We start from the raw sequence: 15,686 nt of genomic DNA, 5'->3' as shown, positions 1-15,686 counted from the left end.
CTTATGTAAATGTGATATTTCAGTTTTTGCTTTGTCATAATGGGGTATTGTGTGTAGATTGGTGAGGAAAACAAAAATGTAATCAATTTTAGAATAAGGCTGTAAAGTAACAAAATGTGGAAAAAGTGAAGGGGTCTGAATACTTTTTGAATGCACTGTATGTGTTGTGTGCAGCACTGCATTTTACAAAAAAGACTTAGCTAGCTACCTCTTCCTTCATCTGTATATGATGAAGTGTTGTCATGTTGGAGTGCTGGAAAATTACAACAAATCAACTAAACAGATTACCATTAGTTATGATGGACATAAACATTATATTTAGCAAAAATTGTATATTTATTTGTAAGGAAACAATCATATACTGTGGATAAACTTGAATGCTTAAGTTCTGTTTTTTCTTAGTCATTACTGCAATTACTGAAGTCCTGTGTCTCAATTAACTAAAGATGTATAATATTATCAATGACAATATCAATAAAAACATTATTATTATAATGATGATATATTGAAGGAAAAAAATTGCTTAATTTACTAATCCAATTTATTACAATCATGAATGCACACTCAGTCGTAACAAAACCAGCTCTGGAACGTATTTGGTGTGGAGTGTGCAGAATGGAGAGGAATGCCTTTGCAACTCCCACTTTGAAAAGATCCAATCCGAAACGAGCAACGGTTTCAAGGCGCCCTTGGTGTCCCATTCGAAGAAAAACAAAGCCCAGAAAAAAAAAATACATCTCACATTTAAAATCGAATTATATTCATAACCAATTCTCTTTTTGAGAAATATGTCCGCCGATGTAATCTGTTTTATTTTCCTCCTCTCGGTAATATCAATTTGACGGTGTTGTTTATCTGTAGTAAGGGGAACTTGAAACCGCCCCTTGCCCCATTTCCTCGGTTGTTTTTCTTCTTTCGCCTGTAATTCTCCATGTTGTTGGAGCGAAAAGTGAGGTCTTCGCAGAGACAGGAAGGGGCCGTTCGGTTCCGAAATATACTAGCGATAAAGTAAACCGAGAAGCGCAGCCGAGGAAAACGCAAAGACGAAAACATATCCAAGCGCCCTGCCCCTCCCAGAAGAAGCAAGAAATAAAGAAGCATTGTTGGTGATGAATTGTAGCGTCTTCCATATCCAACAAAGCCACGGATGACAGTTATCAGGGCAATCATTTAGTAACTTGTCAATATAACCTAATGAAGGCTGCTTATCTCTGTTTGGGGAACGGATTGGATTTTGAGGGCTCTGTGCTTGTCAGATGGAAAGTTCTATCATCACTCAAGTGCAAAAAGAAGACATTCAATTGTCACCGAAAACAGGTAAGAATATGATATGCTCCGGTTTTTATTGTTTGTTCTGATTAATCATGGGTTTAACTAGAAGGGTAAAGGTTAGTTTGATTTGGAGGAGCTTCGTTAAGTAATCAAATGAAAGCACTCTATAACGTTGATGCAAACATGTTCCCAGCGCGTCCATTTGACAGTTCCAACGTCGCGGATATTGCGCGCGACATTCTAGAGCTCACTGTTTTTCTTCACGTTCGGATATGTACACATTGGATTAATCTGGCATATAAATAGACTACGTTGAATATTAATATTATATTTCATGATGATTCAAGCCGCCACATGCAACTGATGCTGAACATGGATTGGTTTTCAAAGGTATTATGGAACACCTGCATAATTGGAAGGGGAAAACCCCTCTGGTACAAACACATTTTTGACAATGTAAGAGTAAAGGCTATTTGAAAAACCGTATCGCATTACATGTCTTTTGTCATCACGAATTCAAGGTTGCCAATAATATTCAGTCACTGTTTGTTGCCTACTGTAAACAATTCAAATCAATATTTATTTCCCATTTCCCATTTTACATGACCAATCAAATGATTCAGTTGTTGATGCTACAGTATTTCTATCGATCAAAACAAGGCTACAACATCCAATACCAAATTATTATTATTATTAGCCAATAATTATAATTTCATTAATTGACAGACAAATAATTTTGCGTGTAAAATGTTCAACCAAACCAACCCCAAATTTAGCCTACCCTGTGTTTTTCATATATCTGTCCAGCTGTTGTATGTCGCCGTTCCATTTATTACTTTGTCACATATGTCTCTAGGCAGCCATACACACAGCACAGCCATGTCTTGTTTTTGTTCGCAGGATCAGGCTGGAGACACATCAAGGCAGATCAATGCGCGCAGGGTGGCACGCTATCCTAATGTTATTATAAAAATACCACATCACAGGCTTATACAATACAAAGATTGGCAGGTGTATGATATACAATTTGCTGTTGGAAATTAAACCAACAACGGTTGCGGATGAACAACATAACCGTAGAAATGCCAGGTGCCGCGGTCGATATTGACAGTGGAATGCACAAGCACACCCCTCAGCACACGCCCTCCGCCGCCCATTGTAAAGCGCGGTTTCAAAGAATCTTTGTTTTCATGCTTCAGGCATTCCGGTTTGAATTGGAGGGTAGGGTACTGCTCTATGGTTATGGTTGATTTACAATACCTGATTATGTGTGATAGGATAACCCTGCTGCTCCTATGTTTGCTCAACAGATACAAATCTAATAGATTAGATTATTTGATTATTATAGATTGTTTTTTCTCTCTCATTTATTAGAATTTTGTTTCGATATATTCAGGAATAGGGTATCCCACCCTTTAAAATGACTTTTTGGCACTAGCATGTTATGTTTGTGTTTATAAAGGAAATCCACAACAACAATCATGTTTACAGTTAAGTAAGCTGTAAGCTGCTGGGTAATATGCCTGTACATGTCAGCCCTAAACGATTTTGGTAACACTTTATTTGAAGGGTACCTACATAAGGGAGACTTCATAACACATTAATAATGCTTTCATAAACAATACATGAGCATTTCATAGATGCATATGCCAACAACCACATGAATTAGGGATGGGCATTTTACTTTTTTTGACCGTTCAAGTACTCACATTATTATTTTTTTCCCAAGATCTCCAATGGAAAAAAGTATATTTTTAGAACACAAGGCCTGCACTGGAAAAACATATGTGCACATTTATCTATAAGTTTATGCCAACAGTGTGCAACAATGCTTCATTTATCATAACCGTTACAGATAACAAATCCTAATTGCTAAATTGCCATATTCAGTCAATAAAAAAGCAAGTGCCATTTAAGATTAACTTATTGAAACCATACTATCAACTGGTTATATTATATTGTGGAAAACAATCTTTTTAAAAAGACACACATTTTATTGTAAAAAAAAACATGATGTTATATAACAGAATAAAATATATCCGAATATTTTTCCAAATGAAAAAGTTGCCAGTGCAAGTGATGCGCATCTCGAGTCTGGGAAAGTTATTCTCAAAGAGTGTTCATTTGAAACGGGGATCAATTTGGCCAGTTAGAATAGAATTTTCTAAAATTCATTGAACACTGCATGGTAATGAATGCTTAATGATTCTGGTGAAAATATATGTCTTTATCAAACTAATGTTTTTGCATATTTTCAGTGTGGAACCTGTCTATATTAGGGGGGTTATAGCCTCGGCTAACTCATTCTAAATGGCACTAGCAGTTTGCAAAGTAGCCTAAGTGGAAACTAGATGGGACACAATTATTCCTAATCTGCAGCTCATTGTTGGAATGCATATTTTCCTACATCAATAAACCAGTCCATTTTGAATTTGTGATAAAACTGTCATCATCTGGCAAGGAGTATATAGCTTGTGTATCCCATCAGTTAGATACATTTTTATAGAAAGTTATTTCTATAGGAGCTTGTGTGCACACTCAGCACGCAGCACGCGGTCGGAAGGCAATTGAGTGAATGACACAAGGAGGGGAAAGGGAATTTAGGGAGAAGAACTGTGCGATGCTTGGGTTGGTTTCTTTTTTTGTTGTGCTCCGCAAATGCAGATGTGCAATTGGAACACTAGAGTAAAAGCAAATTGTCAACATTTTTCGGGACAATTTCACTTGCCTGTTTGGGCAGCCACAAAGCACAGTCCACCAAATAGTTTTATGTTATTTGAAGAAAATGTATCTCTGGTTAAAGATCAAGCTTTGACGTCCGTTCAAGTACTTATGCCCATCTCTAACATGAATACTGCAGATTTCAACTTGTGGTTGTTGACAATGACATTACTGAAATGCTAAAGAGCTTCTTTATGAATGTGTTAAGATGCTTACAGACGGGCAGTGGTAAGCTCCAAAGGTGTCATAGACTTCAATGGGAGTAGGGCATGGCGGGCGGCGAAACGCAAGCAGTTTTGCAAGCAGTGTGGTTCCTGGTGCTCGCTCCCATAAGCGGCGCCGCTGGCCCTGCTCTTGAGGGACCAAAAGATGAAATTAGCTGAAGTCTTGAGCGGCCGATGCACAAGGTTGACCAATGAGCAGAGTTCATCTTGTCAACCATTGTTTTAATGACAACATTTGAGCTGACAACAACCAGGACCGCTGGTCTGTACTAGAGGTCGACCGATTATGATTTTTCAATACCGATACCGACTATTGGGGGAAGAAAAAAAGCAGATACCGATTAATCGGCCGATTTTTAATTAATTTATTTGTAATAATGACAATTACAACAATACTGAATGAACACCTATTTCAACTTAATATAATTCATCAATAAAATCAATTTAGCCTCAAATAAATAATGAAACATGTTCAATTTGGTTTAAATAATGCAAAAATAAAGTGTTGGAGAAGAATGTAAAAGTGCAATATGTGCCATGTAAGAAAGCTAATGTTTAAGTTCCTTGCTCAGAACATGAGAACATATGAAAGCTGGTAGTTCCTTTTAACATGAATCTTCAATATTCCAGGTAAGTAGTTTTAGGTTGTAGTTATTATAGGACTATTTCTCTCTATATCATTTGTATTTCATTAACCTTTGACTATTGGATGTTCTTATAGGCACTTTAGTATTGCCAGTGTAACAGTATAGCTTCAGTCCCTCTCCTCGCTCCTACCTGGGCTCGAACCAGGAACACATCGACAACAGCCACCCTCGAAGCAGCGTTACCCATCGCTCCACAAAAGCCGCGGCCCTTGCAGAGCAAGGGAAACAACCACTCCAAGTCTCAGAGCGAGTGACGTTTGAAACATATTAGCGCGCACCCAGCTAACCAGCTAGCCATTTCACATCGGTCAGACTGCTCTATCAAACCATAGACTTAGTTATAACATGATAACACACAGAAATACCAGCCTTAAGTCATTAATATTGTCGAATCTGGAAACTATTATCTCGAAAAAACAAGGCGTTTATTCTTTCAGTGAAACACGGAACCGTTCCGTAATTTATCTAACGGGTGGCATCCAGTCTAAATATTCCTGTTACATTGCACAACCTTCAATGTTATGTCATAATTACGTAAAATTCTGGCCTATTAGGCGGCCCAAACTGTTGCATATACACTGACTCTGCGTGCAATGAACGCAAGAGAAGTGACACAATTTCACCTGGTTAATATTGCCTGCTAACCTGGATTTCCTTTAGCTAAATATGCAGGTTTAAAAATGTATACTTCTATGTATTGATTTTAAGAAAGGCATTAATGTTTATGGTTAGGTACACATTGGAGCAACGATACGCACCGCATCGATTATATGCAACGCAGGACACGCTAGATACACTAGTAATATCATCAACCATGTGTAGTTAACTAGTGATTATGATTGATTGATTGTTTTTTATAAGATAAGTTTTTAATGTTAGCTAGCAACTTACCTTTGGTTACTGCATTCGCATAACAGGCAGGCACCTCAGCTGTAAGTGCTGTTATTGTGAAGTGGAAATGTCTAGGAGCAACAATGGCTCAGCCGTGAAGTGGTAGGCCACACAAGCTCACAGAACGGGATTACGAGTGCTTAGGCGTGTAGTGCGTAAAAATCAACTGTCCTCGTACGCAACACTCGCTACCGAGTTCTAAACTGCCTCTGGAAGCAACGTCAGCACAATAACTGTTCGTTGTGAGCTTCATGTAATGGGTTTCCATGGCAGAGCAGCAGCACACAAGCCCAAGATCACCATGCGCAATGCCTAGCGTCAGTTGGAGTGGTGTAAAGCTTGCCGCCATTGAACTCTGGAGCAGTGGAAACACATTCTCTGGAGGGATGAATCATGCTTCACCATCTGGCAGTCCAACGGACAAATCTGGGTTTGATGGATGCCAGGACAAAGCTACCTGCCCAAATGCATAGTGCCAACTGTAATGTTTGATGGTGGAGGAATAATGGTCTGGGGCAGATTTTTAATGGTTCGGGCTAGACCCCTTAATTCCAGTGAAGGGAAATCTTAAACCTACAGCATACAATTACATTGTAGACGATTCTGTGCTTCCAACTTTGGCATCGGTTTGGGGAATGCCCTATCCTGTTTCATACAGAAATGGTTTGTTGAGATCGGTGTGGGAGATCTTGACTGGCCTACACAGGCCAGGCCCTGACCTCAACCCCATCGAACAACTTTGGGATGAATTGGAACGCAGACTGCGAGCCAGATCTAATCGCCCAACATCAGTGCCTGACCTCATTAATGCTCTTGTGGCTGAATGAAAGCAAGTCCCCTCAGCGATGCTCCAACATCTAGTGGAAAGCCTTCTCAGAAGTGGAGGCTATTATAGCAGCAAAGGGGAGACCAACTCCATATTTGATGCCCATGATTTTGGAATGAGATGTTCGACGAGCAGGTGTCCCCACATACACTACAAAAGTATCATCATTCCAATTGCTGCAGATGCCCCCCAAAGATGAAAGGAAGAGAATGATAGGTGGGAAATTAAAAGTTAGTATCAAGGCTTGAGGTTATGAATCAGGAGAGAGTCTCATAACTAACACTACTTCACAAAATATGACAAGCATGATGAGTGTTGTCGTGATGTGACTATCATTAATCCGATTAATATTTTATCAAACTGTTTTAATTGATATTCTATTAAATTAGTCATGTAACAATTAACTCAGTAGGAATTTGGGGCACCACAGGAAAAGTTATTTAATGAGTTACTATCTCCTGACTTAAACTCTAAAGATATACAGATATCTCTTACATTGGGGCGGCAGTGTAGCCTAGTGGTTAGAGCATTGGACTAGTAACCGAAAGGTTGCAAGTTCAAATCCCCGAGCTGCCAGGGTACAAAATCTGTCGTTCTGCCCCTGAACAGGCAGTTAACCCACTGTTCCTAGGCCATCATTGAAAATAAGAATTTGTTCTTAACTGACTTGCCTAGTAAAATAAAGGTAAAAAAAATAATAAAAAAAAAAACAGTCAATTATTAATTATTACCTCATCAGTTGCAATATCCCTGGATCTGCATCCCTTTGAATATTCAGTACTACACAAATTGATTTAATTATTTGATTTATTAACTAACTAAATAATAACACAGAATACCATACACACTTACATGAGATAAAAGTCCCTAGTGGACAGATATGGTATGACTGCTTGTTACACAATGGAAAGGGGGTGGGGAAAGATAAAGAGAGTGAACATATCGTACATACATTTGGAAGCTGTACTCACGGAAATATGAATACTTTGCACATGAACGACTGCTCATTCAAATAAGAAAGGCAATGTATATATTTATGCGTAGATGTCTTTGTCGTCTCTCTGTTGAAACCACTAAGTCTGTCTATGGGGTGTGGTTCGATGTAAGTCTCTAGTTGTCCACCAGAGGTCACAATCTCCTTATGCTTATTTGATCTTGGAGTGTTTGTTAGTGTAGATACTTCAGACATACCTACGGTGGTCAGAGGGACCTATTCTTCCCCCACGTGTTGAGAGTTAAATGTCCTAGAACCACTTTTACATGCACAGCTGCAGACTGTGAGTATTCTGGTCTAGACTTTACCTTCTTCACTCGTGTTGAGGGTTTCAGGTCTTCTAACCCTTTCGTAATGTGTAGCCACCGCTCCACACTGTCTGGTCTTGTAGTTTTAACCATTCGCGATGCCCGGTTTACACCGTCCGTCTGCTTGATCCCTAGTTGATTATTAAGGGTTCAGCTCCCGACCACTTTACACGCCAAAATTCCAAAATTTCTAACCATTTCAACGTGTGGACCGCAGCCTCACATTCTCTAGTCTAGTTTTCATAGGTTCCAACCATTTCAAAATGTTCAGCTCACGCTGTCTGTCACGCTGGTCTGATGTAAATTTCGTTAGCGAGTCCTTTTAAGCACTCTGGTCGGAAAGGCGGTTCCATCACACTGACACGAACTCTGAGCTCACTTGGGCGTGGCTACTGATGGCATAATTTTGCATGGAAAAACAATTATCATTTAGAATGCTAAAATCACATTGCTTTCTTCACAAAAGTATTCTCATATTTAATCCAATTTTTTTTACAACGTTTAGATGTTAACCTGATATGCACAGTGTACAAGCTCTTCAAGTTACAATGTTTCCGTTATAACGTTTATCTATCCATTTTAATGACATCACCATATTCCATCTCGCATCATTCCCATCGTTCGGATGTTGAAATATATTGTCCAATTGTTCATTGTTTGATGTTGAAGTTTTGGGTGGCCACTCTTCTGTAACACAACGACATTCCATTCTCCCAAACTAGAGACCAGAAAGCAGTTGGTCTGCTGCATTACAATTTACGATCGACGTGAGGTGTCATAAAACCCACACATCAATCCCCCCCTCTGCTCTGTAGAGCTGATCCACTGTAACCAGATCTTTGGATCCTCACAGGAGAGTCAGTGTTCAGATGTGTGAATCACACTTTTTCTTTTTAAATCAGTTTTTTATTAATCCCTTTGATAGCTTTAGTCAGTACAGCCATCTGTGTTTTGTATATCAGAGCCATCCATGCATTAGATTTTTATATACTATTACCAGCGGTGCTATGCATATCCAATGCTATTTGCCTCCTCTGGTGTAACCTTTGTGAACTATGACACATTTTTACATTGACTGATCAAAGGGGCTTGGAGCATTGAGGTGTGACTGGCTTCAGCTCGCTCCACTCCAACCAGAGATCTTGTTCCAGGAGAGTCAGTGAAACGGTTGGAATGTTTTCTGTCTGTCTTTTTTTTTTATACAGCAGAAGTTACCGACTGTATCCTAAATGACACACTACTCTCTATATAGTGCACTACTTTTGACATGTGCCCTGTGGGGATTAGGGTGCCATTTGAGACTCAGTCACTGCCTGGTGAAGAGTGTGGGTTTTCCCGCACTCTCAACGATTATATAACATGTACCAACCTCTTCCAACTTCCAGCAGCAGCAGCAACCTCATTAAAGGCAGATTTTTATTTGTGTGTGTTTGTCCAACTGTGCTTGTGTCCGTGCGTGCGTGTTCAGGCTGGCTGGCATCTCTGTAGTGTAGAGGGAAGCCTTTCGTGAAGGGAGCACAGAGTTCATTCTACATGTGTGCAGTAACTATGTCTCTCAAAATGGGGGAAATCCTCCTAACTACTTTATGGCAAAATCTTGAGAAATTCACATCATACATTTCCCTAACATCTACAGATGTAGGGTCTTAACTTGAGCCGGTTTGCTACAGCAGGAAGATAATCCTGCAACAAAAAGAAATGTGGATGAAATTCATGGAAGGGTTAATACATTTTTTCGTAAGGGAAAATCAAGTCTGAAATGTCAAAGTGGAAATTACAAACTTGAAAAGCCTTTTTAAATTTAAAATATTCTCCAAGTTTTAAAAGTTATCCTGCTACAGGGGGATCAAATAAAAATCCTACATCTGTACCTGGATTATAAGAACCTTCATTGCAGGTGGAATCACCATAATGTGTTGGTGAATAGCATTTTCATTTGGGACAAATCCATATATCACTCAGAGTTTTGATCAAAAGCTTGGTTGTGTCATAGGCCTACAGCATTCTTCTTTTTGGTCTTGTGACAGGCGAGGTGAGCAGCTCTTCTCTGAAGAAGCCTAGGAGCTGTAACATCTTCAAAGCACTCTTCTGTTGCCTCAGAGGAGCACAGGATGCCCGGAATCCACCATCTCCTTCACAAGATGCCTTGCTGGGGCCACAGGACAATGGGGACGTTGTCAAGGTAACATAATATATTATTGTCAACATCTCGGCTACATTGTTGTAATTATCCATATAGCGTGTATGGGCTGTAAGTTTACTGTATTTCAACCAAGTGTGGGACTACTATGTAGCCTAAAGTGTCCTTTTTGCATTTTGCTATGTTTGCAAACTTGTTTGGACCGCTTAAGCAGATTACAAATTAATAGTTTTAACCACAATGTTTCACACATTGTAATTTGGCTAGTCTTATACTTTTTTTTATAGGACATGAATCTTGTGTATACAGTTTAGCTAAGTATTTTTAAACCCAAACAACGGTCAGGCTTAGCTCAGCTTTCTTTTTATTTTACAACTGTCAACTTCCTCATCAAGTGTTTAACAACTCTGCCATGCTTATTACAGGAAAATAATATATAAGCAGACAATAACTACACAAGTGATTGCTTTCCTATCTTGAGCAATACCCTGTGAGAATTTGTGGGATTATTGCCCGTTGATGTTATAACAGCATGATGCAATATAAAATGGCTGCTGCACCTGTTGTGAACTTGTTGACTGTTGGCGGATACAGAGTAGTTTAGGTCTGTTCATATTGATCTCCTATGATGATAAGACAGCTGAGTGCCTTGCAATCCACTAAGGCGAAACAGTGGTGCTGTGGGCCTACAAAGAGTGGATAATGTGATGTGCATGTTAGTTCATGTTGGAGATATTAGATATGTACAGTATTTTGTACCTGGTACGTCATAACCGAAGTGTACAGAAGAATGACAAGTTGTGTGTTGCCCACAAGCCACTAGTGAGGCTGTCAGTGTAGGGGCGCTAGCGCCATGTAAAGGTGTCCTCATGCTTCCCATCCCAAACAGTTCCTGCATATATTAAAACAACATTTTGTGATGTTTTGGTCTTCGGCAAGGGTTTATCGGCCGTTCGTGCGCACAAAAAGTTTTTCTGACGCAAGCCGAAGCTCAGTAGCCAAAGTATACACTCCTTCGTCAGTAATTGGTCAACAGTAGAAATTCTTCAGTCAATTGTTTTGTCGTCATTCAACGAGAAACGACTCGGTTTTCATGCAAATATTTCCACTTGAGATATACTGCACCAACATCTTAGATGTAAAATTGCGTGACTAAGACCACCTCGGCAAAAAACGTAAAAATGAATGACATATCTGGAGTTATCTTAATTAATTCGGACTGTATTGAAGAAATGGCTTCGGCATCTCAAGAGGGACAAACAGTACAATTGCCGCTTCTTTTTGTTCACATTGCCTCCAGGCAGCGCTGTAGCTGTTGTGAAGCATGGGTATTGTTTGGGTCTTTGAATTTAATCTGATATTCTATTATTACAGTATTATTACACTGTTAGAGCTCTTTTACCCCTACCTACATGTACATTTTACCTCAACTACCTCGAAACCCTGCAGATTAACATGGTACCGGTTGTTAATTTATTGTGTTCGTATTTCCTTTTTTAATTTAGCAAATTTTTCTTACTTTTTAACTCTGCATTGTTGGTAAAGGGCTCGTAAGTAAGCATTTCACATTAAAGTCTACACCTGCTGCATTCCGCGCATGTGACATAACATTTGATTTAATTTCAACTGCAGTTATTCCCTGTGCTTGTAGAGTGAGGCACTGTGTTTACTAAGCATAAGAAAAGCCTAGTAAAAAGGGTAAGATGTGGTGTTCTCTGCACAGTCCTGTACTGTACTCTGTAGTACTGGCTGGAGATTGTGTCAGCTATAGTGACCCTGTATGTCCCCTGTTTTCTCTTCTGCCACAGCTGTCATCAGGGCCCAGCCTGCTGCCTGAGATGACACCCCAGGACCAGGGGAAGATATGTGTGGTCATAGACCTGGATGAGACACTGGTGCATAGCTCATTCAAGGTAGCTACCGCTTTTCCACCCACTCACTGTTACATGTGGTTTTGTAAGGGGTGTGTGTATGCAATGCAAATGTAAAATATATTTCATGAAATTAATTATAAATTTGAATTACATTAAAAAAAAGTGAATGGTTTGATTTATAGTTTAGCGTTTCATTTAGTGATTTGATCATATGTAATTACATACAGTATAACTGTAAAGCCCAGGAGCATCATAACAACAATCTTCCACGGTGTTCCTTCTCTCCTCAGCCTATCAGTAATGCAGATTTCATAGTGCCTGTGGAGATTGAGGGGACCACACACCAGGTAAAATCTCTCAACTGAATATATTATCTGTGTGCTTGTAGAGGTGAGTGGGTTGGTATTGTGTGTGTGTTATGGTCAGTGTTTGCCGAGGTTAAAATGGGATGTGTCTCAGGACAGATGTTTGTTATGGGCGCTGTATGAGCCCTCTACTGGACAAAAGTTGAATGGGAAAGGAAGTAAACAGTTCAATTCAGCTTAGTCAGTTCACTTAATTTTGCTCACCAATGCAATGCACCAGACATAATATTTAAACTCTATATATTGAAATGTACTGGAGTCTGCTGTAAATGCAAAACTACATGCAAAACTTGCACTTCAGGTCAACATGAGAACTGTTGTGGTGTTTGGAATTCTTCTCCATGGGCCTCTGCCTGGTTCAAGTAATCCAGGATAGGCTGGTTAACACCTGCACGGCCTATTCTTGATTACTTGTTTCAGGAACCAGCCACCAGCAACTGAGATGGGAACAAAATGGACACAGCAGAGGAAGAAAAGAGTTAATGTTACCTTCCAAATATTTTCTTCCAGATACTTTATTACTGTTCATTTATAAAGCAATTGCTAAAATACTTCGTAACAAGCAGAAATGTCTGTTACTACACAGGTAAAAGAGCTACCAAAGCTTCATGCCAGGTGTTTGTTTTCAGGTATACGTGCTGAAGAGGCCTTATGTGGATGAGTTTCTACAACGAATGGGAGAGCTGTTTGAGTGTATTCTGTTCACTGCCAGTCTTGCCAAGGTAAGCTGAAAAGACCTAACGAAACCTTATCTTGTCTTGACATTTGGCCTATTTATTTGTTGTTCTTCATGAAAAAACCTCTTGTATTTTAGTTTAGAAAGTCTTACTACTTTTTTCTCTTTCACAATCCTCCGTAGCCTTTTCCCCATGCACTAGGTGACCTTTGTAGTACCAAAGACTGCTTTGTACATTTGCATATTATGAGCTAGCATACATTCCATAATCTAACCCATAGTTACATTATTAGTAGCTTTGGTGCCTTGATGACACCTTGTTAGTCCTGACCAAACTCCCTTTCCTTCTTCCTCTTGCCATTTCCTCCCTTCCCTGATCCTGGTCTTCCTCCTTTTCCCCCTTTTCTTTGCCTGCCCCCAGTATGCAGATCCAGTGACTGACCTGTTGGATCAGTGCGGGGTATTCCGGGCACGGTTGTTCCGGGAGTCCTGTGTGTTCCACCAGGGATGCTACGTCAAAGATCTCAGCCTGCTGGGCCGAGAGCTCCATAAGACCCTCATCCTAGACAACTCTCCTGCCTCCTACATCTTCCACCCAGAGAATGCTGTGAGTTTGAGTTTCATTCAACTTCTGTCAACTCAAATGTGACCTCTTTCAGGATTCAAAGTGATTATTAATAGGATACTAGTTCTGATTCTACTGCATTCTGATTCTATTCTAACCTTATATTCCACTTAACTTTTGGATTTAGTAGTTATATACGACAAGAATATACAGTTGTCAATACTGCAAAGAAAGCATTAGTAAGTGAGTGAATAGTTTCTCTGATGCTCCCTCAGGTTCCTGTGGTGTCCTGGTTTGATGATGTGGAGGATGCTGAGCTGCTCCACCTGCTGCCTGTGTTTGAGGACCTGAGTCAGGCAGAGGATGTCTACACCAGACTGGGGGAGCTACGAGCACCATGATGGAGGGACCCTGCTGATGAGCACTTCATGACATTCTAACGCCTTTTCTCTGACTCTGAGTATCTCTCTGTATGTCAACCACTGTCTGATAGTTCTGAGCGAGAACTACCAAAATACTGTAGAGTACTACAGTCATTCCAAATGAATATGAATAAAGTGGTTATTTTTTTCAAACCAGAAGCCTGCATGGCCTGATCTGACTCAGGACACTTGTATCTTTGTGCCTTTTTCGTAAACAAACACAAAAAGCAAGCAGCTCAAACTATTTTTATTAGCATTTTGTAAAATAAATAAATAATAATCTTCCAATCTCGCTATGCAATCCTCTTCTGTAATCATGATAAACTTCAGTGCTACTTGTTATACGGTTCACAGTCAAATCCAGAATGCCAACAGAATGTAACCTTACATGTTCCATGATATATGACCAGTTAGTATATGCTCACATACTAGATGTTTAACTGATACATATGTAAATGTTTGTATTATTAACTGTAAAATGGCCAACAAAGCAAAATGCCACTCCATTTAAGTACTGAATATATTAGAATAAATAAAGTCTTCATAAAGTTTGAGACTTTATATACATTATATCAATGTATTTTTCTGAATACCATTAATATCATGCATACAGTGATGTTATAAAGCTTCTTGAGTTGATCATTTGGGACCACGTTTTTTAAGATTAATTCCTTTATGGTCACTTGAATGCAGACATACTGTATGCATGGCTACTCAGCAAAAGTATATTATATTGTCGCTCTTAGAATATTTGGTCCAGTCTAACACGTTTTTCTGTTTTTCTTGGAATACTAAATGACAAAATTGCACTTGTTGTTTTATAAGTAAGACTGTGCTAAAAAGTGACAACTGTACCTTTCAAATTCAGTCAGAGACATCATGCACTGCCTGTGCAGATATATGCACCCTAATGCCATGCTGGATGTGGTCAAATACTGTATTAAAAAAAGGATATGTAGTTGTGGTACTCTTAATTCTGAAATGATATCCCTTTTTTTTAAATACATTTTGTGTATTCGTTTGTGTATTATTTGCCCACCACAAGTGAGGGTATAGAAACAACAATATTCAAAACATCTGCCAAATTATAATTGGTGCCTAGAGTTTTTGGATCATGTAAACAAGTTAATCAAACACCACAGATTATTTTCCTCCCAAGAGTGCCTTTCAAACATCTCTTAACCTTCCAATGCCTCCTCATATCATCATAGATGATACCAACGACATTGGCTTATCCAAAAAGCAATAACCAAGTTCAGGGTGTAGATCAATGACAAATAACTAGCAAAATCTGGATTATTTTATGTAAGTACAATCAAGTATGTTTTTAGAATGTTAAATATCTGTTTTTATTGTCAAGCTACATGTTGACCACTAAAGAAATGTCCAATCCTAATGAATAACCAAAGCTATCTGGTTGTTGATATTGTGTAGATTAAGTTGTCCTCATTGATATTGTTATAATCAAACAAAATAAAGTGTACAAAATGTACATTTTAAATCAGTAACACATATTAGGCCAGATCATTGTGTTTAGTGCTAGGGTAAAAACCAAAACGTGCACCCTTTGGGATCCCCAGGACCGAGTTTGAGATACAATGTTGCTACTTTCAATAATATTGGACTATTTTTTTTAAAGAAATACATGTATTTTGGAGCCAAACTGGTCAAACGTTGCCAAATAAAAGTTTGATTATATTTCCTTGTCGGTGTGTGTTTTTGTGGAATAGTCAATTGTTTATGTATTAGGAAATTACGATA

General features: G+C 39.1%; 1 protein-coding gene across 1 annotated transcript; it reads left to right on the top strand.

Moving 5' to 3' along the window:
- The first annotated feature begins 738 nt into the window (after positions 1–738).
- On the top strand, positions 739–15,623 carry LOC112216335 (carboxy-terminal domain RNA polymerase II polypeptide A small phosphatase 2). Its single transcript, XM_024376246.2, has 7 exons — positions 739–1,317; positions 9,911–10,065; positions 11,832–11,936; positions 12,188–12,244; positions 12,892–12,984; positions 13,360–13,545; positions 13,779–15,623. Exons 1-7 carry the CDS (start codon positions 1,257–1,259, stop codon positions 13,902–13,904), a joined length of 783 nt encoding a protein of 260 aa, XP_024232014.1. The 5' UTR covers positions 739–1,256; the 3' UTR covers positions 13,905–15,623.
- The last annotated feature ends 63 nt before the right edge of the window (positions 15,624–15,686 follow it).

Source organism: Oncorhynchus tshawytscha, linkage group LG16 (genome assembly GCF_018296145.1).
Source record: "Oncorhynchus tshawytscha isolate Ot180627B linkage group LG16, Otsh_v2.0, whole genome shotgun sequence".
Lineage (NCBI taxonomy): Eukaryota > Metazoa > Chordata > Actinopteri > Salmoniformes > Salmonidae > Oncorhynchus > Oncorhynchus tshawytscha.
Note: the sequence above shows the minus strand (reverse complement) of the source record. Positions and strands in the feature narration are given on the sequence as shown.

Coding starts and splice junctions, on each gene's coding strand:
- LOC112216335 (XM_024376246.2), top strand. CDS start 1,257: ATGGAAAGTTCTATCATCACTCAAGTGCAAAAAGAAGACATTCAATTG. Junction 10,066..11,831: donor ACAATGGGGACGTTGTCAAG/GTAACATAATAT, acceptor CTTCTGCCACAG/CTGTCATCAGGGCCCAGCCT. Junction 12,985..13,359: donor TCACTGCCAGTCTTGCCAAG/GTAAGCTGAAAA, acceptor GCCTGCCCCCAG/TATGCAGATCCAGTGACTGA.